Here is a 24,170-nt window from a genome sequence, read left to right as displayed (position 1 = left end):
CATGCCACTTTCCTCCCTTATCTTGAAACAGCAGATGCAGTGCACTGACAATATGCATTGTTTGGTTTGAGGGATTTGGGGCTATTTGAGAAGTAGTTTGGCAAATTTCTCCCTCTGAGGTGCTTATTTGAAACTTTACCCAGGTAGCTGGCTACTTGCCCCATTTTCTGGGAGCCAGAGCTTCAGTGCAAACGAGCCAGCACTATATCGGCAGCAACTTGATTAGCAAAAGAGCCACTTGGGCGTATGTAAGCATAGACAAATGGTTTACTTCCAAAGCACCCAGGAAATCACCTTGAAAAAGTATTGTCTTCTAGGGATGCTACAGGCAAGTAAAGGTTTTAATTGATCTCAGATTGCTACAGCTACGGCTGTGCCTTATGTCCATATGAGCATAATTGCCCCACAGTTTGAGCGGCACAGATCCAGTGCTGGAATTTGTTTTCCCTGTGCACCTGGCACCACCAAGTGGAAAAAAGCTTTTCTGCATTATTTTGTGTTACAATGTGGGCATTAATACACATGACTACGGGCCTAAGCTTGCGATAAACCACGAAGATTTGGAAACCTCACTGAAGAAAGTAATTTAATTTAGATTTGCAATAAACTCCCCTGATAAGTTCCTTGGATTCCCGATCAAAATACAGGGGACATCAGTGCTCTGAGCACCTTACAGATTGTTAGGAAAATAGTATTTTTTAACCATGGAGAATTCTCCAACTAAGCGTATCTGTTTTACAAAGCTGTGTAAGGATAAATGATTTTTATAGACTTTTTTTTTTTCCATTTTACAGATCGCGAAAGAAACATGCAAACAGCTCTTCCGTTCAGCAGGAGAAAAAGGACAGCTGTGAAATTCAGGCAGTTGGCCAGGAAAGAGCCCGCAAAGTATTAAATTTATAGGCGGTTCTTAATACAACCATTTCTTTGCTGTGGTACGTGGGAGCCTTGGGTGATTCCTACCGCTCTGCTGCGTTTGCGAGCCCCCTCGCAGGCAGACGCAGGTAATGCCTCATTTTGCTGTGCTCATCAAGGCTCCCAGGGATGCTGGCAGCCTCGGCACGTCGGACCGGCGCTTTCCGTATCGCCGTGTGTGTGCCCCCAACGAAGAGCCTCGTCTGCGGCGGCACCAGCCCCAACACGGGGACAACCCGGCGCCCGCTGTGCCCCCGCGGCGGGGCCGGGGCGGCCCCCGCTTCCTAAACCCGGCTCTGCCGCCCAGAAAGCGCGACGCAAGGCGGGGGCGCAGCTCCCCCCGCCGGCAGGCCCCGGCCTCCGCCGCCGCCGCCGCCCCGCCGGGCCGCCAGGGGGCGCTGCCGCGGGCGCCGCGCCCCGCCGCCGCCGCCGCCGCCGCTCCGTCCCGGCGGCCGCCGCCCCGCGGGGCGCCGAGCAGAAGGCGGAAGTGGCGTCGGGCGGCGGCGAACGGGCGGCGGCGAGTGCTGGCCGGGCCGGGCCGGGCCGGGGGGCGCCCGCAGGCTGCGCCGGGACCTGCTGCCGCTCCCGCTGCCTGCGCCGGGCTCCAGGCGCCGCGGGGCCCGGAGCAGCCCCGCAGCGGCAAGTGCGTGCGGGGGAGGGGCGGGCGCGGCCGGGCCGGGCCGGGCCGCGCTGCGTGGCGGGGCCGGGGGCTGGGGCCGGGGAGGAGGGGGCCACTCTGCTTTGTAGCAGAGGCGGGCAGCGCTTCGCCGTCGCGGCAGAGACTGGTTGCCGCTAGTGTTTAACCGGGAATAACTTGCGGCTCCGGCGTTGCTTTCCGTCAGTGCAGTCGGTTGCAGGCAGGTCGCGCCGAGTCCTTTCAGGCTGGAGATGGAAGCGCGGGCCGCGGCTGAGAGGAAGGTGCGCTCGTTGTGTCCCTCCTAGCCAGCGCTGGGAGCTGCCCTGAAGCGTTTCTCCTCGCGTCCCTCTGAGGAGTTGTCCGCGTCGCGTAGCAGCCCGCGAGCTGCGCGGATTTTGTTGCGCCTTAGCGCCAGCGGCTTGTGTAAGGCGGTCTCTGCTGCGCGTCAGCCCGCAGATAAGATTCATAACCCCCTGGTACGAGCACCTGCAAGCGAGCGGCGCTGTCTCTGCCCGGCAGGAGAGGCCCACAAAACTAGTTCCACCACTGTCACGGGGAGCAAAAATCGCAAATGTGTGCTTGTTACAGCGCTTGGATAACTTCCATGGCAGACATCACTTGAGGCGTAATGCTTCTGCGCTGTCCGTGCTTCCTCTAGGCTTTTTGCAGCAGCTAAAGGTCTGTGGGGTCCAGTCAGGTGCTGCTGAATGCAAAGAGCTGAAGCCATACTGCTTTCTGTTTTAAAAATGCGCTGCTATATGTAATTAAAAGGAAAACCCACACATTAGACGCTTAGGCTGCTAGCACTTCAGAATGAAAAGAAAAAGTTAGAAGACGAACATGCTTTTTCTTCACTTGTTGAACTATTGTGAATATAGTCTGTCAAGAAAAGTAACTTTTTGTAGCTAATCTGTGCTGCTGAGGTAAGCAGATACATCAAAAATATTTAGGTCTGGGCTGTGAAAACTCATCATACGAGATGCTGGGGGTCGTGTATGTCAAACAAAACAGAAGTAAATGTAAGGTAAAGAAAAAAGGAGAAATAATTGAATTGTTTCAGAAGGTGTGCCGAGCTCACTATTTATTTTCCCAGGTACGTTTTACTAATTATTTTACTAATGCCAGGTACGAGCTGACTGCTTATTGAGGCAAGCAGTAGTTAAGTCCAGTCAAGAGGCTGTGCCTTGCTTAACTGATATGACATTTGTCCATTGCCATACTGCTTTTGTGATGGCAGAGAGCAGAGCCGCCAGGGTTTTTATCAAGTTCCAGCTTTGACTGTTGTCCTACAAATGCGTGTGCGCTCCAGTTGAATTATATGTCGAGTCCTGTTGAAATCAGTACACCTAGTCTGAGTCACCCTGTGTCTGAGGAAGGCTCCTTGCCTCTGTCTGAACTGCTTTCTGTCCTAAGGATTGCCTTGTCCCCATTATGGCAGCATCTTAAATTCTCAGCAGACCTACTGAGGAGCATGGAAAGGCACAACGTGTGCATCTAAGTGGTTCCCACTAAGGGTCTAAGGCAGAACATGGGCGCACCGAGCTAAAGTCTCTGCCAAAGTAAAGAAGAGACGATTGTTCTTCTCACTAATAACACTTGCCTTGTATTTGCTGACTGAAGAGTTTTTAATGACATGTCTCTAGAAGTTTCACTGAGTTGAAAAAAGGTTTGTGCTTTTTTTTCTTTTCCAAGAAAAAACCTCGTGGAATATTTTGATGTTAAACAGAATATATAGTACTTCCAGTGCTCAATACAATTAAAGTTGTTTTGACATACTTAAGTAGGACCTAAAAGGGATAAAACGTATACATAGCTAGGAATATGCTGCCATGTAGTCTCCTAAGTAACGCTTAAACATACAAATACATATATGACAAAAGACTGACAGCATCTTCTCCAAGCAAATGCCAAATTCTTATTAGTTTGACATGTGACCCTAAAAACTTTAAATAACTATAGTGGTTAGCCAAGAGGCCTGGAAATCTTAACAGTTACTACATTAAAAAAAAAGTCGATAGCTCAAGAAAATGTTTGGAACGTGCTTGTAGGCTTTTATAAGAAAACAGAATTTGTTCTTTGCAATTATGAATTCTACTTGAATCTCCTATTGCTTTTGCTTGTCTAGCCCTTTGGCAGCTTTGAAATGAAGGTATTTTATCCATAGTAATTAACATGAACTTGCATCACTTTATGTGTTCTCCATAGATGGAGCCAAGCTGAAGATGGTTACGAAGTGGATAAATACAAACACCGCTGGGCATGGCGCTTATCAGATGTCGGTAGACTGTTGATTAATGTGCTTGGGAGTAAGCATTGCAAGATTGCTTCATAAACAAATCATCCAAAGTCACTCCACTGGTCTTTCAGTCTCATGACCCAGAAATCTGTATGTACAAAGCTGTTCTTAATGAGGCAGGAAAAGGAGAGAATAGTTTTGCCAGTTAGGTTTCTGTTGCTGTGGCATTGAAGACATTGCCCCCTGCTGGCTGTGTGCAGGCCAGATTGAAAGCAGTTTCCTTATGAGCTTAAATAAGGACAGGTATTTGGAGTGGTCTTCTGTACTGATTTTCTTATTTATATGGCTATTCAGCATGAATGTTATTAGAAAGAGATAATGTGGAAATCAGTTGTATTTAATATTACTGATTGTTATGCAAAAAGTTCTGTTTTATAGTACCTATGTACTCTGTGTGGTGCTCCTTCACCTTTGCCAAGTGCATAAAAATATCATTTCATATTTCAGTGTGAAGAGAATACAGTGTGTACTCCTAGACCTTCCCTGTTACTCTAATTAAAGTGCAACTCCCCAGGCAGTCAGAAGATATCTTCTGGTACCAGTAATAGGTTTTTGATTTAGAAAAGATTCTGGGTTAATACTGTGACTCTTAGGTGGAGCATGAAAATCTGTAAAAGACTCATCTAAACTTCATTATACTGTGAGACTTTACAGGTCAGAATGCAGACTTTTACTGCACACAGTAATTTAAAATATGGATGTTTTTTAGTGAGTTTCTGTTTTGAAATTGTTTTTTGTGAATCGTGAGGTACATTATTCTTGCAGGCGTTTGCTGTTCTGGCCTGACTGTGATATCGCAGGTTAACCTAATCGCTTTGTAATGCAACACAGTAAATAGCACCATAGCACAGGCTGCTTGCTGAAGAAATGTTTTGTTATGGTTTGACCTTAAAGTCAGAAGAGTGGTGTGGGAGCTCCATGTAGTCTTAGCTATGTCCTGCCTGGTTTTTGAATATGAAGGTTTGCTCCTTAGAGACAGAGGCGTTCCAGGTTCCTGCAGAATAAACGATGATCAAACAAATGCTGACCGTTACCATTTGGCTTGGAAAGCACCTTCCTTTCTGTTGTCAAATGATACAAAACTGCTGCCTTGGGAGGAGACCCCAGCCTTTGCGGGTCCCAGGGCTTTGGGAGAGGAATGCTAGCCCCGTATTGCAAGCTAAAACCCACTGTCTGGCTACTGAGCCACTCGAGTGGGACTTCCTAGCTTACCTTTCAGGCTGGCTCTGCCTGAGAAACTTTACAGTACCAAAGGGAAAAATCACCATGTAATGCTCCAGTTTAATTTCAGATTTCCTTGAAGTGAAAGCTGCTTGGTTTTAAGTTGTCCAAACATAAACATTCATAGAAGAAACTGCTGAAATAGTTAATGCATCACACTATCAGTGTCAAACATGGATAAATTCTAGAGCCTCTGGCATAGCAAGATGTTATAAATTAATATTTGCGTATAGATATATTTGACTAGACCAATTTTGTTCAGCACTGACAAAGAGGAATAACTCTTATCAGTAGGAAGAAAAACTGATGTGGTTTTCAGGGGATGTTTGTTAAGTTTTACTTCACTGGTAATCTGTTTTATAATGAAGAAGAAGGTGTAGCAAGTTGACATGAAATTTAGGATATACAAAACCTAAACAGGTTTTACTTTAAATATAGCCTCTTCTCCTAGCTTGAAATTTTTTTAAATTCCCCAGGAGAGGAACTTGTAAAACTGCTACAGTAGGCTCACAGGTCGCCTGCTCTGCAACAAGAAACAGAAAATTCCTACTGAAATAGCTACAGCTTGTGAGCAACTTTTAAGCTATGGTGGATTAATCAGGCTTTGGTTATTAGTCTAGTGGCATTGTGGATTTTCGAACCCGTGTTCCTTGCCCCGCACCGATAAATATGTTTGTGGGGAGGAGGATTCCCCCTCATAGATGAGATGAAATAGAGCCATGTAGTAGGAAGAATCCTATTACGTATTCCATTTGACATATGAGCAGAGTTCAGAATCTGTCTCTTAATCACCTTGCTTAAATTGCATCTTTGTCCCTGAATGTCCCTATCTATAAAAAGGAGGCAATGATACTTGCACTCCTTTTTGTGAACCCATTGCTTATATGCAGACAAAAAGCTCCACGTAAGAGTGGAGTGCGTCCCTGAATAAGGGAATTTTTGCATGAGACAGGGATGCTGGCTGGTTGCACTGACTCAGTCATTAAAATGAGTCTGGTATGTGATTTTTGTTTCCGTAAACTGAATGTACATAGCTGCTCCTGTCTGTAGGAACAATTTAAATGGGGAAAGAGAACACTGTTTGCACAGCACTTAAATCTACAGCTATTAAGATTATACTGAGTCAGATCCTGTTTTCTTCCTTATAAGAATAGTATTTCAAATAGATTCTTTCTTTTTTTTTTTTTTTTTTTTTAAGGAAGAGACTTGCAATCACTGCACTTTGCAATGAACGTGATAGCTGAATTTTGGAAAAGCTATGATATTTTCCTCTTTTCTACTTCCTGAATTCCTTTGTTCCATTGCTAATGGGACACACATTTCTCTAGAATTTATTCTCTAGAATAAAGTGAATTTTTCAGATCTGGATTGGTCTGTGGATTCTGGTGTCCTAACATGCCAACATTCTTACTCCATCGGCCCAAACTGAGTTCCTGTGATTTCTTTCACAAAATATAGCCTGTGGATTAATCAACATCTGTGGCTGCTGTCAGGTAAAAATTATGTTAGTTTAACCGTGGAAACAATTTTTTTCTCCAGAGAAAGAAAACCTACCTATGGCAGTCTCCAAATTTGTTCTTTCCTAGAGCACCTTTCTAAATTTTTCTGTCTCCTGATTCATCTGTTTCCATTCTAAGTAATTTGGGGGGCTGCTCAGTTCCGGGGCACTAAGTTCACAGTTCTTGGATTGTGCTTCAGGCAACTGCTGAGAAGTTCTTTGGTGTTTAGTTTGTATGGCTCTTACATTTAGGAGTCTTGATTATAAAGCCTACTCTGCTAGATAATGTGTAGGGATAATAAATGGGGGACAGAGAAAAGGAACAGACGTAAACTTTACTCCTTGGACAAAGTTCTAGACAGCTCTGCTCTAGAATTATTTCTGTATAAAGTAAGCATTGCTGACTGGTTTAGTACAATGCCAGATTATCAAACTGTGGGTTGTGACTTTCTCTCAATGGTACTTGTTAGGAACACAACTCTTCAGATATTTCTCATACCTTTGCACACCTCTAAAAAAAAAAATGCAGTTACATATTTACATCATCGTAAAAGTTCTGTTTTGATTCCAGCTCTAACTGGCCTAATATGGTAACATTGCCTTTTTTTTTTTTTTTGGTTGGGTAGATCTACTTTTTTTTTTTTCCGAGTTAACTAGAAACACGAAAAAACACCTCAAAGATGCATGGGCAGTATTGCTATAGCTAAGGTTGTTTAGCATGAAGGTGATCTGAAGCGCACTTCTATAGTTCTGCATGTGTTCAGAGGATATTTCCAGTAAATAGGAGTTGAGGCTTTGTGAGATCAACGTTTCTGTTGATTTGATCTTCAGATATCTTAAAATAAATAGCCAAATAAAACTCCCTATGTAACAACGTGTTCACAAATAGGAAAATGATAAAATGACTTGTTATGTTAGAGATCTGATAAAGGGGAAAAGTTCAGTTCCTTGAGGCTGTGATCACCTTAACCCTTCCTCATTCAGCTCTGCACCCCCTTCCTGCCCCCCGTTGCTGTAAATTGCAGGTAGTACGTCACAGGACAACAACCCTTACCGTTCAAATCGTGATTAATCTTAGATTTCCCTCTGTCTGTGCAAAAGATCAAATGTGGGCTTGGTGGGCACCGGGTTTTGCATGCCTGACTTCGTAACCCTCAGTCTGCTCGTACTGCCTCGCGCTGTGCCTCTGGATGACCTCTGTGTTTCGGAGTAGTGTCATTTATAGAAAACTGACTACAAGAGGACTCGGCTAAGAAAATGTTTGTGATGATGACAAAATTGTTGTTTAAACTTTTCTTTATGGCGGTTCCCTCATTCCGTGTAGAAAAGTTAGCGTGGGGGATACCAGCACTTGTTCATCTCACAAATATGAGTTCAACCTGCTTTGTAAGCAGTATTCTAAAAACTGGCTTTGTTATGCCATTTGCTCCTCCTCAGGGAAATGTGACTTTTGTTTTCTGTTTTTACAGTCGTGTCCTCCTGTCCTCCCTCCCAGCTGTGCTGAAAGAAAGACAGGAAAGCAAGAAAGTCATTTGCATACTATTAGTTTGTGGATAGCTTTTAGAGCTGTAGAAATATTACCCTTCTCTCACGTGTAGATTCTGACTCAATTCAACATCCTATTGACAGTTTTTAAATGTTATCAACATTGCCGTATATGTGCATTGCATTTACAGCACAGTGTCTCCTTGTTTGGGCTATCTGGACTTGCATTTTATTTGGAGGCTTGCGCCTAAACTGGTGTTAGCAAATAACTTGAAACCTATACCACAAATCCTTCTGTACAAAAAATGTTAAATAGCATTTATTCATTGCAAGGAAAATATGAAATTAAACTATCTTCATCCAATAAAACTTGGCTTTGTATCACATTTTTCATGCAAATTATCTGTGTTTTCTTTAGAAGTATGGAAATACTTCTCCGTATGGAATATGGAAAGGGAAAAGACTCATTTTGACTAAACATAGCCAGGAAAGAGAATATTCCTCAATTTACAGAAACTAGGTAGTCAGATGAAGGAGACTGCAGAAAGGTGTGCATGTTTGTGTTTGAACTCAGCTGACAGGATGCGGTGCTCTTTCCTCTGTATCACAAGATATGTAAAAAGATACATGACAGAGAAACTGGGACAAAACAAAACCAGTTATCTTGGGTAGAACCATATCTGCAGCCGGTGCTATTTTCCAGTGTTTCCGGTCAGAAGTAGAAATGACTTGTTCTTGGTTGGAAAGCAAGGTCTTGGAATATTTGAAATTAATGCATCTTTTTGTCATCTTGCAGAGCATTTGAGTGATACTCGATTAGCTACTATGAGCCTGCTACACAGCGATAACAGTTGCGGAGCCCGAGACCTGGAAAGTGGCTGCTGTGCAGCCATGGCCAGCGCCTGCAGCGTGGGAGCAAAAGAAGATAGTGTAAGCGTCAGCAGTGGGGCTGGAAACCCTCCAAGCTCTTTCACAGAGGAAACTCAAGGATATGATGTGGAGTTTGATCCACCCTTGGAAAGTAAATATGAATGTCCAATCTGTTTGATGGCTCTTCGGGAAGCAGTGCAGACACCATGTGGACACCGCTTTTGCAAAGGCTGCATTGTCAAATCAATAAGGTAAAGGAAAAATTGTGGAAATTGCTTTTTAGAAGAAATTCACTTGACAAAGTAGGACAGTTTAAAGACAATGTAAACTGAACAGAACTTACTAAGGTGCACATCAGTGAATAGTGATGCTGCTCCTTCAATTTATAATGCATTCAAGATGCTGTCTAATAAACACCATGTATAGCCAAAATATCATGAGTTTTAATCTAACAGTAATATCTGTCTCTTTGCCAGACTTACTTTGACCAAGTGTCTCCCTTGGTCAATAAATAAAAATAAATATGTTAATACTTTTTCTTAAAAACTTGTTTAAGAAGAAATAAGTTACTTTAAGGGATTAAAAGCAAATTCTTAAAAAGAATCCTTCTGGGATGGCATACTGTGTAACCTTCCTGTGAAGATCCTAAAAAGTAAGCTCTTGACACAGTGGAGGTTGCAAGAGCATGAAGTATTTTGCCATTTATCCAAAGTCACCCAGGTTATGAGTATAAAATTTTGACTGAGCAAACCTTAAATTAAAAAAATTTGATCTGGTAGCCAAATCCTCCAGATGAATTCCAACCACAGCCCAGGGTTATGAAAGCTGACCTTTCTTTATGATTGTTTCTTTTAATAACTACGGACAACAAGGTTTCTTGGTGCAGATGCAGCAATTCCTGCTTTCTGTTCTGCCCTAGCAATCGCATGCTTGCTTGCTGGGCTGAAGGAGAGAAAGTAGCTTTACTTAAAAGAAGTAATAAGGGAATAGTCTGGAGCAAAGAGCTGGGAGGGGAAATTAGGTGGTAGGCAGGGGAGTGGGAGTGAGATATGCAAGAGAAGAACAGGCTGAGCTGGTAAAAATGAATGGTTGAGAGAGGGAGGAAGGTTCAGTGGCAGGTTTCCCCTGTGCTTCCCTCAAACCTGGAATACAGTAGTCATCGTCTCACTCGTGTCAGCAAGGACTGGAACACATTGACAGGTTAGATATTATGCTGTAATATGCTGGGTTTTTTCACCCAAGCATAAGCCAGAATTTTTCTTTTCCATTGCTCTGTTAGCTCAAATGTCACAGTTCTTCGGTACAAATCTAAAGAGTGAATTCTGTATGTAACCCTCATAATGAAATTGGTTTGTTCATTTGTTTTCTTTTTTAAATACTCCTACTGTACTGCATTTATAAGACCATTGCAGTTCTTAGAGCTCTGAAGCTGTATATTTAAATCAGAAAATGCCAGAATTAGTTAATTTCCACCCTTACTTTTCACACCTTTGTGCATAAAATCATGAAATTGCCTTCAGCCCTGCCTTACAACGTTGTTTTTCCGGGCACTTATTTTTTTAGCATGCAAAATGGATAGTGCTTTCTTGATGATTTTCCATTCCACTTATATGTAGCTCTATTCCATTTATCCATAGTTCAGCATTTGTAGCTCACATAAATTAATGGCATGCCAGCAAATGTGTTCTCTGAATATAGTATTTTGTGGTTTTGTGGGCTTCTCTGTAGCTTCTGTCATTGTTGTGTCCGATGCAGACAATGTTTCTTCATGGCATCCTTTTTCGATCAAGAAGGAAAGCATTGGAGCTGGGTATAGAAAGATGAACTTAATTTTACATTCCCTACTTATGATAGCAAAAGAGTATGTTGTTTTCCTCTCTAGGAAATGCACAACTTTATTGCATTTGTTTGCAAGCACAGTTCTTGTTGACGTTAATTTAATCAATGTTTTTGAGAAAAGGGTGACATTTTGTTATCTAGAAAATGTAGAATGTTTCACCTGTGAAAAGTGCCTGTCCCTTGGATCTGCTGAGGAAGCTAAGAGAGGATTAGTACTCCAGGAACCGTACCATGGCATCACCCTTTTTTCCCCACCTGTAGTCCCGTGCCTCATTCATGACATTACTACTACTTCAACAAATAAGTCAGGCCTTGCCCAGTTGCATTGTTTAGTGGAATTCGGGTCAGCTCAGGGCACAGAGTAAGACAAAAGCAATACTAAACCTGTTGGCTATGACTGTGTATGTGCTATTGCCTAGGCACAAGCAGTTTAAACAAAGCACTTTCTAGCCTTTGTTTTGCATGTTCCAAACTAAATTCTTTCAAGAGGTTATTGGACATAATATTATATGCTTGTAAGCACAGAAGTAGGTTTTTGTGCTAATGAAGGCCATTAAATTTGGAAGTCCCTAACTGCTGTCTCCGAGCTTGCAGTATTTCTTGGCAATAGCAGTTTTTATCTGCTCCTTTAACTTGGGAATTTGTGGAAGAAAGAAAAAATAAGAAATCTTTAAACCTTCTCATGGGAGCATAATGTAAATTCTGAAGATAAATCAGTCAGTGCTTAACTGTGTTGAGCTTTAGAAATATCTAGTTACCAATCACTTCAAAGGCACCAAATTCCTAGCTTTAAAAGGGGACGGGGAGAATAACTAAACTCGAAGTTACCCGCAAAGGGTCCCTTGCTTCCAGCCTTTCATAATCTTAGTATCTAAGGTGATATTGTTTTCTAATTCTTCTGCTTCTGATGATGAGCTGCAAAATGATGCTCATGAGTTAAAATTTACCACAATCCTTAAGTGAGGAACTACAGTAAGTTTGTGCTCAGAACATAGCGTATCTCATAGCTGGTAGAAAAACTTTCTTCTTAAACCTCAGGCATGGGAAATGGTTTCTCTTCCTTTTTAAATTAACAGAGCTTTTGCAGGTCTGTAAACAGTGTTAATAACCAGAAGCTCTTACTTGTGTTACACCCTTTCCTCTTTTTACTTCTCTTCTTTCTATGGATAGTGTTAACTGTTTCAGTGAGTACTGAACACAGGTGGCAAGGGTTTTCTTCATCTTGGAGACTATAGATCATCACTGTGATATTTCAGATGTTTAATTAATAGCAAATATTTTGCCTCGCTCCCCACCGAAATCAGTCTTTAAAGTGCAGTTTGAGTGAGTACTTGTGAAAGTAGAGCAGAGTGCTTAAATGCCAGACTCCTTTAAGTGGAAGGGCTGAACTGGAGGTTTGAGGTCCGTGGGTTGGGATATTAATTCAGGGTATGTGATGCCTACAGTACAATATTGATTGATGTCTTTGAGAAGCTTGTGCAGAAATAAAATGAGAATGGACAATGATTTTTACATTGTTAAGTATTACTTGTTTGTTAAGGGATTGTCACAGCCTTTGTTTGATCAAGAAAAAAATTGCTTCCGTTTTACTTCCTCATTTCCCCACTGTCTGCTCTGAGAGAACACCGAGATTAAGGAATGAAAATGGTAGCGGGTGGGCAAGTAATTGTTGAGTAATTGTTCAGTCGTCTTGTGGCTTAGGCACACAGCGGTACTGGCTGTAATTGTCCGTGTTGAAGAAGCTGTGCCTGAAACTAGGAAGATTTTTCTAAAGAGCTTTTAATTGCCAAAAAAATGCTTTTTAAGCTTCAGTCTTGTCACAAGCGGTACCTGATTAGTCCAGATGGGCTTGATCACAACAAATGATTGCTTTTCAGAAAGCCTTGGCATCTTTTTAAGTAAAGTTGTCTTAAGTACTGTAAAGCTCGATCAGTCACAGTAGCAAAGATGATTGCCTACCTAAGTAACTGCAAGTAGAACTTTACAAATATTACTGTCCACAAAATGTTTTGTTGGAAATTTTAGAAGAACTAAGTTCAGATGCCATAGCTAACTAAATTTCTCTCTAGTCTTTCTTCTCCTGTGTCTTACGTCAAAGCTAATTTAGGGCTTGTAGCAGGACTCACCAAATGTCTGACCCTTTGTTATCAGATGAGCAAGTGGGGGAGCCAGGGGAGCCTTGGGTGCGAGCAGTTCATCAAACAACCTGCATGCCTGCAGCTAAGCTGTCTGCCTGCTGTTTTGCTTCTGGGTTAAGCTGCTCAGTTGCTAAAAACATGGAACACTCTTCTTCAAAGAGGATTATTCTGGCTTTACTTTTCATATCTGTAACTAAATTGCCAGTGGAATTACATGAATATTCATTGCATTTAATAGTATGTTATCATTGTTTCACAGGTACCATTGATTGTGGCAGAGCTCACCCTGATGAATAATTCCCACATAGGAAAGCCTCCACTGGGGAATAACAGCATGCAATGTAAATTAGAACTGAAGTGCATAAACTCAGTTCTGTGATGCGGAAATTTACAGCATCTTCTTTGTAGTTAGATCTAAGCAGCCTTAGGCATTCCTATTTTAACCTCAGACTGGTAGTCATTTAAACTGGAGATCCAGTTGTCATTGTTAAAAATTAATCTATTGTTGGCTATTATTAAACATAGTTACCTTATGCATGTAGAAGTAAGGCTGCTGTCTTGTCTTACTGAGCTCTCCATAAACTTCACTAAGTAGGATATTTGTAACCAAATTATACCTGTAACAACTGGTTACTTGACAACAAGGGTGACTTGAGGGAAGGTTTCTGGGTTGTGACAAAGATCAGCACGCTGCTGAGGGAGCTACGAGATGAAATGGTGTGAATTTGATGAATTTTCTTTTTTTCCATTTGTTTAGGAGTTTGACTGTCAGACTTGTGGCAAATTAGCTCTTAAGAGCAAAGCCCTGGAAAGGAAGTTCATTGTCTCTTTCTAAAGTCTAAGATTTACCCCCACTTCCTCTTGCAGCATTGCTAATAAAGGAGTTGCTGACCAATTATTTCCTTATCCAACAGAGAACACAAATTCGCTCCTGTTCTCTGCAGCCCACTAGGTTCTGCTTCCCTTCACCCTTGCAAGCAGAAAGAATGATCTGGCCTTTGATCTTTGCACCACAGATGCTCTCTGACTTTTTTCCACCCCATGTATTTTTCCATATTATCGCTATTTTCCATTACTACTGTAGCTCAGAGACTTTAATCCCTCATGCCCCTTAACTATATTATTTAGTTGTGTATGTTGACTTACTGCTTTCAGAAATGAGCTAATATGGCATAATATTACCTCATGAAATTCAACAAAGCGAAGTGCAGGGTTCTGCACCTTGGGTGGCATAAGCTCCCGCACCAGTATGGGCTGGCAAGTGACCTGCTGGAAAGCAGCTCTGTGGAGAAGGACCTGGGGGGTCCTGGTGGACAAGTTGACCGTGAGCCCTTGCATGGCCCTTGTGGTATCAGTGGTATCCTGAGTTGCAATAGGCACAGCATTGCCAGCAGGTCAAGGGAAGTGATCCTCCCCATCTACTGAACCCTGGTGAGGCCTCACCTGGAGTACTGTGTCCAGTTCTGGGCTCCCCAGTACAAGGGAGACATGGAGCTCCCGAAGCGAGTCCAGCAAAGGGCTATGAAGATGATATGTGAGATATGCTCCAGTCTCTTAGAGGAAAGGCTGAGAGAGCTGTGACTCTTCAGCCTGGAGAAGAGAAGATTGTGGGGGGGATCTGATCAATTCAATAAGCATCTGAAGGGAAGATATGGAGCCAGGCTTTTCTCCGTGGTGCCCGGCGACAAGACAAGAGGCAACAAGCACAAACTGAAACACAGGAAGCTCCGTCTGAACATAAGAAAAAACTTCTTTCCTGTGAGGGTGACTGAGCACTTGAACAGGTTGCCCGGAGAGGTGGAGGAGTTTCCCTCCCTGGAGATATTCAAAAGCCGTCTGGACACAATCTTGGGCAATGTGCTCTAGGTGACTCTGCTTGAGCAGGGGGGTTGGACTGCATGATCTCCAGAGGTCCCTTCCAACCTCAACCACTGATTCTGTAATTTTTTTTTTTTTTTAAGGAAAATTTGGGGAGGGTGTCCCTTTTTGATTCCATTTGTGATGATTATCATGTTTACGTGCAGGTAGACAGAACTTGACAAAGTGTCACAGTCTGTTACTTCCCCTGTGCGAGCTGCATGCACTTATGCTTCACCGTCAGATTCGACTTTCACCAGCCTGGAACGTCCAGTTTGCTGTTAAAATGGCATCAGATACTATACCTGATCCCATATCCAGTGCCGTTTCATAGTTTTAATGTCACCTTCTCAGTAATTCTTGCTATGCAGAAATACACAGATTGAAGGGGGGCCAACAGATCCAGTGGTTTTAAAACAGAGACAGGGAAATGGGCTATACAAAACGTTCCGTCAAACAGACGAAATGAATCTGGAAGAAAGAGGTCCTCTGCCTTCTGTCTTGGGTATGAACAGCTTGATTGTTGTAACAAAATGAGATGTTTATAAAGAGCAAAAGAAAGGAGAAGGTCTAAGAATCTTTAAAGGACTATTTCTTTGATGTTTGAGCTGTGTGAAGTATTTACAGAGATGGGACCCTAAGTTTTCAGCTTCTCTATATCCTCCTCAAGTTTATTTCCAGAGTATCCGTCAGGGCATTTGTCCAAGTAGAAACTACTAAATTAGAATAGTACTGGATTACAATAGTACCGCCTCAAGTGAAAATTGTATATTGGCAGTTTCTCTGATTTACATTGTATGGTTTCTGGTAATTGCTGCATAAATGCCATTATTTTCAAAGACTGTTTTTATGTGTAATAATTTGGTCACAGATGTCTTGATAGTGTAAAATTATCTTAATTTAAGGGCAAAGAAAATTTGGACTCTCTTTTGCCTTGTCTCCATCTTTTTCCTTTGTGCGTTGTAGAGATGCAGGCCATAAATGTCCAGTAGACAATGAAATTCTGCTTGAAAATCAACTTTTCCCTGACAACTTCGCTAAACGGGAAATCCTTTCTTTAATGGTGAGGTGTCCCAACAAGGGCTGCTGTATGAAGATGGAGTTGAGGCATTTGGAGGTGAGAATTGTTTTCTTGAGCAACTGAAATTTCAAGGTAACCTAGTAGTGGTCATACCTGATACCTGTTTATGCTGATTCAAACATTGTTCATTCAAGCCTACAACTGTTTTTTAAGACGTGTGTAACTGTAGTTAGGTCATTCTCAAGTGAACATCATAGTGCATGAAAAATTATATTAATACACTTTGGTCTTTAGGATCATTCTTATTTGCCTTTGCATCAGCTGGGTCTGTACTGCACACAAGTTCCCTAAAGTCAGTTGCATATTCCCTCAAAGCAGTCAGATATATTAGTTGAAATAATTATTTGTTCTGGAAAATAATACACCAAGTTTTAAGGGTAATCATAATGCTGCTGTTAAAGTTCTGGGTGCATAAAGTCCTCATCTTAGTCATGGGACACTGACAGGCCGTTAGTTAGTAAAGTCACCATAAGGATGTAAGCGTTTGCATGAAGGAAAGATTTCAAGTTGTTTATGTTCCTCTTGGACGGTTGAGAGGCTAGTACCTGTCTGTAGTGTCAAATCCTTCTTTTGCCCTTGTTCAGGACCACCAGCTGCAGTGCGATTTCTCCACTGTGGAGTGCCCTCAGTGCCAAGGATCCTTCCAGAAGAACCACCTAAAAGAGCACATGACGCAGGAGTGTCCAAGGCGTCAAGTCTGTTGTCCAAACTGTGCCATGTCTATGGCTTACGAAGATAAAGAGGTACTTCACAAGAGCATCTTTCACCTCCTTCCGTGTGTTCTTGATTGTAAATGCAGCATCAGTTTAAAAAAAAAAAAAAAAAGTTTTTGATCTAGAAGAGCTTTCTGTGCTGCACAGGTGAGAAGTTGTGAATTCTAGGATGTTTGTCTAGGACAGGTGAAATTTGGGGAGAGGACTGTGCTTAGATACACTGCTTTTGGGAACGCTGTGGTGTCAAAAGGCTTGCTGTAAGGGCCATTGATTTTTGGCCTGACCATCGGAGAGGGCGATATCTACTCCCAAAATAGCAGGGCAGTATCTTGCATTTACAGTTTGTTCTGCCTCTCTGCCGGCAGAAAGGGCAAGAGATGCATCTTTTGGGAGGAATCCGCTAACGCACAAGGCCAGGATCACTTCTGAATTCTTCTCCTAGCTCTTGTGTTTTTTATCTGGGTGATGCTGGGCACAGCCCTTTCCTTTTATAGCTTCTATTTCTTTATTCCTAAATGGATGTCTTTTATTTCAAGGGCTATTAAGTTTATTTTAAGTATATGATACAATATTTTTGAGTTGTCAAAGATACCCCATACGTTCCAGCAATCCAAAAAAAAAAATAAAACCTTTAATATGTTTCCACTTCAATTGAATGTGAACTTTAGAAATATCTAGCTAAATTCAGACTCCTTGGAACATAAGAGCTTTAGGAAGTAAAATTTCTGCATCTTTTTGAATTTCTTGGCATGAGACCAGGAAAAAACAGGAGGTATAGAAAATGTGCTGTTCAGGGTAAGGGAGTTGTCTCTTTTTCCCTACAGTTAAATTCAGTGAAATGCAAAATTTGAAACTTAAAAATTGATCATCTCAGCAGAGATGACCAGCATTCTTTTAAGTTATCCATATATAATATTATTAATTCTTTCTTTCCTTTTTTTTTTCTGTTTGATAATTAAGCTTCATGACCAAACCTGTCCACTAGCCAACGTATTTTGTGAATATTGTAATACAGTGCTCATCAGAGAGCAGGTAAGAGACAACCTTTCTCTGGGTCTTCTCTGGGTCAGATATTTTGTATTTACGTTGCTGCCTTAACCTCAAATTAAACTTAAAGAAACAGCTTATCCGCTAGCAAACAAATCTCTCTCTTGTTCTCTCTTGAAAAAAGTTGCATCCTTGCACGTGTAGGGTTCTTTTAAATGCTGCTCTTGGATACAATTGCAGTCTAGCAAACCTGTAGGATTTCTTACTGCAGATTGCACTGTTGAGGTATACTGTTTTGTGATAGGATCTATGCTGCATGTCTCTGATCTTGAATCAAGAAACAGCTGCTTGAGGTTTTGACTGACATTTGAAGACAAGACTTTGATTTGGACAGAATGAGAGTGTGTGTAATTGGAAAGCTGCTGTTGGAAATTAGCTATGAATAGTTCACTGCCAAACAGTAGATGCCAGGTAGAGTTCTGCTAGTCTATTACTATAGTAATAGTCATTATTATTTATGTTCAATAATAACTTACTTCACTGACAGGAAAATGACAAGTGTTATTTAATTTGCAGCCTGTCCCTGTTTGGATGGGATGGCAGCCATGCTAATGACCTGGGTTAGGATAAAGAATGATCTTGTCAAATTGGGGAACTAGTCTGAAAAAAACAGGGTTGAGTTCAGTAAAGACAAAGGCTAAAATCTGTCATTAGGCAGAATAATGACCTGCCAAAATATGGAACAGAGAATGCTAAACTGGGTAGCAGTTATTTCAAAGTAGTAGATAACCTGTGTTAAGCTTGTATTCTATTTCATCATGATATTTAAACAAGGCAAACATACTGGCCTCTTATATAAAGAGGCATTTCATCTATAAAACCCAGAATTATCCTTTGCTCTGCCTAGGGTTTATAACGCCTCAGCTGAAGCTGCCCAGCTTTTGGAGTGGGGAAGGATAGGGAGGATCCAGAGCAGTGAGATAACAGGGGCTGGAAAACATGGACCATAAGAAATATTGAAATATTGAATAGAATAGAAATACTGAAGTAACTTGAGCTTTTGATGGAAGAGGATAATTATCAGAGAGAACTATTTTTAAGTATGTGAAAATAGGGCTACAGACAGGAAGGAAATGAACTGTGATCTAGCTTGCAGATAGGCTAGAATCGAAAGGCTTGTATCATAGCAAGAAAACCTGATCCCTAATGTGAGAACAAAGGCAATGAAGTGTTAGAGCATATACAAGGAGGATGTCAATTTGTTTTTGTTAGCTAATGTTTTTGTTCAAAACTTCCTCATTTCTTTGAGAAATGATACAAGAATAACTGATCTGACTTCAGACGCCTATTCGGTGTCCATTTAGCGCTAGTCTTTCAGGATATTGTAAGAATACCCTTGATGGGAAAATTAACTTCATGTCTGATCTGTTTTAGATGCCTAACCATTATGATAATGATTGTCCTACTGCCCCCGTACCATGTTTTTACAGTGCCTTTGGGTGTCCTGAAAAGGTAAGCCTTTATCAGAACCATTCATTGCAGATTTCTGCATTTTTTTAAATATTTTTGCTACTGTGGTCTCATTCACAAATCACTGAGTATTTAGGCTGGTGGGTGGTGGGGTTTTTTGTGTGCTTGGTTGGTTTGAGGTTTTTTTTGTTGTTGTTGTTGATTCTAAAACACTCCTTGTTGGCCTGATACAGTGCTTTTCAAAAGTTCTTAAATGTAAAAAAGTCTTTGTGGATGATTAGTTTGATGTACTATTTGTGGTAATCTGTGAGTGTATCTCAGCTTTCAAGCCAATAAAGTAACTTCTAACATTTCTTGTAAAGTTGCAACCAAATACATTCGTGGCTCTTAAATTTCAATGAAGGAAACTTGAGAATGCTCTAAACTAGATTAAATTTTAAAATTGTTTTATTTGGATGTTCTTCATTGTAGTTATGCAATAACTCTTTCTAAGAGTGAATCTTTTCTCTTCATCCTTTCCTCTGTCAGTTCTCATAACCCTTTATGTTTGGAACTCTGCAGTCATTTCAGCAGTTCAGTGAAGGGAATTCAATGCTGATTTAGAACACAGAAGAAACACTGAATACATGTTTATCGCTGAAGGAATCCTAACACTTTTTCACCCTGCCACTATTCTGAGTTAAACAATAGTTGCCTACTGGCATTTGAACTTCTTTTTTCATTTGTCCATTTGTTTCATTTGGTGGTCTTAAATTTGGAGCCTTCCATTGGTAAAATGCTACTTTGTCCCATTGTCTGTCCTTTATTGACAATCTGTCCTTGATTGACAATCCAGTTTTTCTCCCATAATAGAAGTGAGAAACAAACAGTAGTTTAGTTTTCTCTAGAGCTAGCTTTAAGTTGTGATTGCAGATAATGTTTCATATGTTCCTAATGCCCCATCTCATTAAATTCTAGATGCAGAGGAATGAGCTGGCACGACATATGCAAGAGTTCACTCAGGTTCACATGAGAATGATGGCTCAGAGTTTTCAAAATATCCATGTTACTGCTGCGAATCGTGTACCCTTTATCAATGGCCTACCCTTTGAGCATACCCTCTTCTCCCGTGTCTCATCTGCCCCATATGATTGTAATCCTGAAGTCGAAAACTTCAAAGAAACTATTCAGCAGCTGGAAGGTCGTCTGGTAAGACAAGATCACCAAATCAGAGAACTGATTGCTAAAATGGAGACTCAGAACACTCACATGGCTGAACTCAAACGTACTATCCGAAATTTGGAGGGAAAAATTACTGAAATGGAGGCACAGCAATGTAATGGTATTTACATCTGGAAGATTGAGAACTTCAGTGGACTTCAGAAAGCCCAGGAAGAAGAGCGACCTGTTGTGATGCACAGTCCTGGCTTCTATACTGGAAAACCTGGCTACAAGCTGTGTTTGCGGCTACACATCCAATTACCAAACGCTCAGCGCTGTGCTAACTTTATATCTCTGTTTGTCCACACTATGCAAGGAGAATATGACAGCCATCTGCCTTGGCCTTTCCAAGGCACTATACGACTTTCTATTTTGGATCAGTCAGAAGGACCTGAAAGGCAGAATCATGAAGAAGTAATGGAAGCCAAGCCGGAGTTACTAGCCTTCCAGAGACCAACAATTCACCGCAATCCCAAAGGTTTTGGTTATGTGACTTTCATGCACCTACAAACCTTGAAGCAAAGAACCTTTGTAAAGGATGATACTCTTCTGGTGCGCTGTGAAGTTCTAACACGTCTAGACTTAAACAGTCTCCGCAGAGAAGGATTTCAAGCTCGCAGTACTGATGGGACTGTTTAACCTGAAAGCCATAACCAAAGGAATGGAGCCGCTGGTCATGTTCTTCAGCCACAGATTACAAGCATGCTTCCTAGTCTATATAGACTAAATGTGTAAAAGAGCATAAGATTCAGTGTCACTCTGCAAGCTAACATAGTTGATCTTCACCTGAATTGAACTAGAGGTCACTGGTACACTATTTTTTTTTTTCCTCTGAGGTCATGTGTTTAAATATTACTTATCATTCTCTATTAATGTAGAAAGCTACTTCTGTAGCAAGCTAACTACATGAAGTATTGTTAATAATCAAAGCTTAGTTGCCTGCAAAAGAATCCTGTTGAAGTACCTGGACATCTCTGCTTGGTGAAACAAAAGTCATATCAGAAAAGACCTGTAAACCTTTGTGCCTCAGTGCCTTGGTATGGATGTACCCGTGCTGTAGCAGAGAAATAGCTAAATTAATAAAGCTGAGGGTTCGGGGTTTTTTTTGTTTTGTTTTACAGAACTCGGGGAAGTTTTGCCTTGGAGTCGAGATGGTTGCTATATTGACTCAGCAATAATTTTGAATTGGCTATGCTTGTCTTGAAATCTTAAATCAGGTTAAGGCTTTGTCAACATCACCAAAAGTGAGATAAGCTGTGACCCTTCTCTCCTGTGAAGTTAGCTTCAGGAAGTTGCATGTTGATGTAGAGTTGACATTAGAATTTCTGAAAGACATGTGGTAGTGTTGTGGAGGAGGCTAAATGACTCTGAGTTGAGTTCACTGAAGAAACGTGTAAGGTGGTCTGAAAGGAACCCCCAAGTTCTCTTTATTTGACCAATCTTTTCGTAAGTGTGTGTTCCAGGCCAACAACATCAATCAATGTTGCTAGAGAGATTGTTTAGCGTTAGGCTAGGATACTTCTGTGCTGGTAGGACCTCCTCTTGATGCTAAACATTTCCAGACTTTTCACCTAGATATGATGTTCCAGTTTTTGTGGTTTTTTTTTAAACCATTGATCAAACCTGAATTTGCACCAAAGTTGAACTTGTGGCATAAAATTGCATCTTGTTCAAGTGATTCCGTGGTGTTCTGGGTGACTTAGAGTGGTGTCCTATTAATTTGCAGTGGACAGCTGGCCATATCAACATCCAAGTGTCATGGGTATTTTTCTGTCCCATTTGGCAATAGGAGCTGGGCCACCTTCAACATTTTGAAGGGGAAGAAAAGCCTTCTGGTTAGTGTGAGGGAGAAGTTGCAATCCTGTTTGCTCTCCAGGAAAAAAAAAATCTGGCTTCCATACTGTCCCATTTACCAAACACTAGATTTCACAGAATCACAGAATGGTTGAGGTTGGAAGGGGCCTCTGGAGATCATCTAGTCCAACCCCCCTGTGCTATTTAAAGAATTCATAGGCTTCCTGAAATTGTATGTATTACTTTTTTCTATACTGAGTGTTTGTATGCTATATACATGATCGCTTTGACTAGTCAAAGCTGAATAGTTCAAGGTCATTGGTGCTAATAACAAGTTTTTAATTTATCATGGTGCTGGTAAAATTCTGAATTTTACCTTTAAAAGGGGGAGGGGAGTGGAATTTGTTCATCCTGTAACTTAAGTACACAGTCAGATACAGAAGAAAGAATTAAGCCATACGTAAGCATATGTTCTCCATTATTCCTCCAAACTAGTGAAACAATCGAAAGGCTTAAGACACTGCAACTGGAAAGATACTGAAAGCATCCTGGGTATTTAACCCCACGTAGGCAATCCAGTAAGGATCATCAGTCAGGAAAGTGCATATTTAATACATACAAGGCCAATGAAAGAGCATTATAATATATTGATTTGGGAGGGTTCTCTGCTTACCTGCATGAGATCAAAAAATCCAGGATGCAACATACCACTTTTTTCATCATATCCAGCTGAATAAAATTTATTTTGCGGATGGAGCCTATTAATTGAAGGGAGATTATGTTCAATGGAATATTGCACTACTGAAACCTGAACTTTGTGGCTAATGGTAAATGCAGACAGTCACTGACTGACTTAGTCAATTTTATTTAGACTAATTCTGTGGATTTAGAAGACAGATGAGTGTACATTACTCAAAATACAGAAAGATCATGCTTTAAAACTATGTCTTAAGTAGTTTGTTACATGGAATAGACTCAACGTAATAGCTGAATTGTTTGGGAGTGTCTTTGGTTACAGCATTCTTAGTAGTTAAACCATCCCTAACCAAGGGCTTTTAATATATGTCACAGTGCCCAGCTCCAGTAAATACAGAAAGCGGTTCTTGACACTGTATCTTAGTTCTCCAATCTTTTTCAGGCTGTTAGTTCTCTGGGTTTTTTTCCCCAAGATGTTCAAAGACTACTAAGCTTCTCCTTTTTTCAGGAGAAGGAAAGAAAAAAATAGGTAATTTGAGAGCTTATTCCTGCCTCAGTCCCTTTCTCAACCTCAGTGATATTTAAAATGCTCTTAGTCCGTATCCTAAGAGTATATTACCAAGATCCACTAAGTGCATTAATACTTTCCTTTTGAAGCTTTGCATCACAAACCTTCAAGTACAAGAAGCTGAATTTTTGCTTTGAGCCTTATGTTAGTTCTGATGTAATTCTTACTGGGGAGGAAACTCTGTTCGGTGGCAGGTTTCGGTGTTTAAGTGAGTCAGGTTAATACTGTACAATAGCGGAACCCAATAGCAAATAGAAAGCTAGTGTATGTATAATACTGTATTGACCACAGTAATATGAATGCTTTAGTCACTGCTGCTACTTTACTGGTTTTGTATCTTAATATTACCAGGAAGACCTCTGAATGATGCCAAATTACTATAATGCCAGAGTTTTGCATTAAAAACTTTCATAGCTAATTTGCTAAATATCAATTAAAACTTTTCTGTCTTGACAAATTGTAAGTGTTAACGAAAGGTTTATTCATCTTGTTGTTTGACTTTCCTCTTTCTCCCCCCACCTTCCAGACTACTCTTGATTTTAACTGCAGTTCCAGAGCTTTCTCTTACAGGTAAGAACGTCATTTCCAGCTAATGGAAGAACTTATGACTCTAGATTGTTACTATCTCAGATGTAGTCCTACTATCCTTTATTCAAACTTTAAGGCTGGCGGTAAGACAGCCTGTGTGAAAATATATTTTCAGTGAAACAGCCGCTTTTTTTTTTTTTCTTATGTTCCTCTAATCTGATCTCTTCTTTTGAGAAATCATTATACTATGTTGGATTGAGTATAACAACAAGAAATACTTGAATGGAAGCAGAATCGTATGCAGCCTTGAGAACTGTCTCTAAAACAAATCTGAAGTAATATGGGGATTGAACCAGTTCCATTCTTTCCAGGAGTGG

General features: G+C 41.0%; 1 protein-coding gene across 3 annotated transcripts; it reads left to right on the top strand.

The window, feature by feature from the left end:
* The first annotated feature begins 1,460 nt into the window (after positions 1 to 1,460).
* Positions 1,461 to 23,007, top strand: TRAF6 (TNF receptor associated factor 6). 3 transcript variants are annotated; one of them, XM_068945510.1, is made up of 7 exons: positions 1,461 to 1,558; positions 8,849 to 9,173; positions 15,723 to 15,873; positions 16,422 to 16,580; positions 17,511 to 17,582; positions 18,972 to 19,049; positions 19,965 to 23,007. In XM_068945510.1, the coding sequence occupies exons 2-7, from the start codon at positions 8,878 to 8,880 to the stop codon at positions 20,844 to 20,846; spliced, it is 1,638 nt and encodes a 545-aa protein (XP_068801611.1). In that variant the 5' UTR covers positions 1,461 to 1,558; positions 8,849 to 8,877; the 3' UTR covers positions 20,847 to 23,007. The 3 variants fall into 3 exon arrangements, with proteins under 3 accessions (XP_068801611.1, XP_009686741.1, XP_068801610.1); XM_009688446.2 differs by lacking the exon at positions 1,461 to 1,558 and adding an exon at positions 1,659 to 3,858; XM_068945509.1 differs by lacking the exon at positions 1,461 to 1,558 and adding an exon at positions 6,585 to 8,763.
* Positions 23,008 to 24,170: the final 1,163 nt, after the last annotated feature.

This window comes from Struthio camelus, chromosome 5 (assembly GCF_040807025.1).
Source record: "Struthio camelus isolate bStrCam1 chromosome 5, bStrCam1.hap1, whole genome shotgun sequence".
NCBI lineage: Eukaryota > Metazoa > Chordata > Aves > Struthioniformes > Struthionidae > Struthio > Struthio camelus.
Note: the sequence above shows the minus strand (reverse complement) of the source record. Positions and strands in the feature narration are given on the sequence as shown.

Bases quoted from the DNA above. Each gene is read 5' to 3' on its own strand.
- TRAF6 (XM_068945510.1), top strand. From the start codon at position 8,878: ATGAGCCTGCTACACAGCGATAACAGTTGCGGAGCCCGAGACCTGGAA. The intron at 9,174-15,722 runs GTAAAGGAAAAA...TGTGCGTTGTAG, and splicing joins TGCATTGTCAAATCAATAAG to AGATGCAGGCCATAAATGTC. The intron at 16,581-17,510 runs GTACTTCACAAG...TTGATAATTAAG, and splicing joins TGGCTTACGAAGATAAAGAG to CTTCATGACCAAACCTGTCC.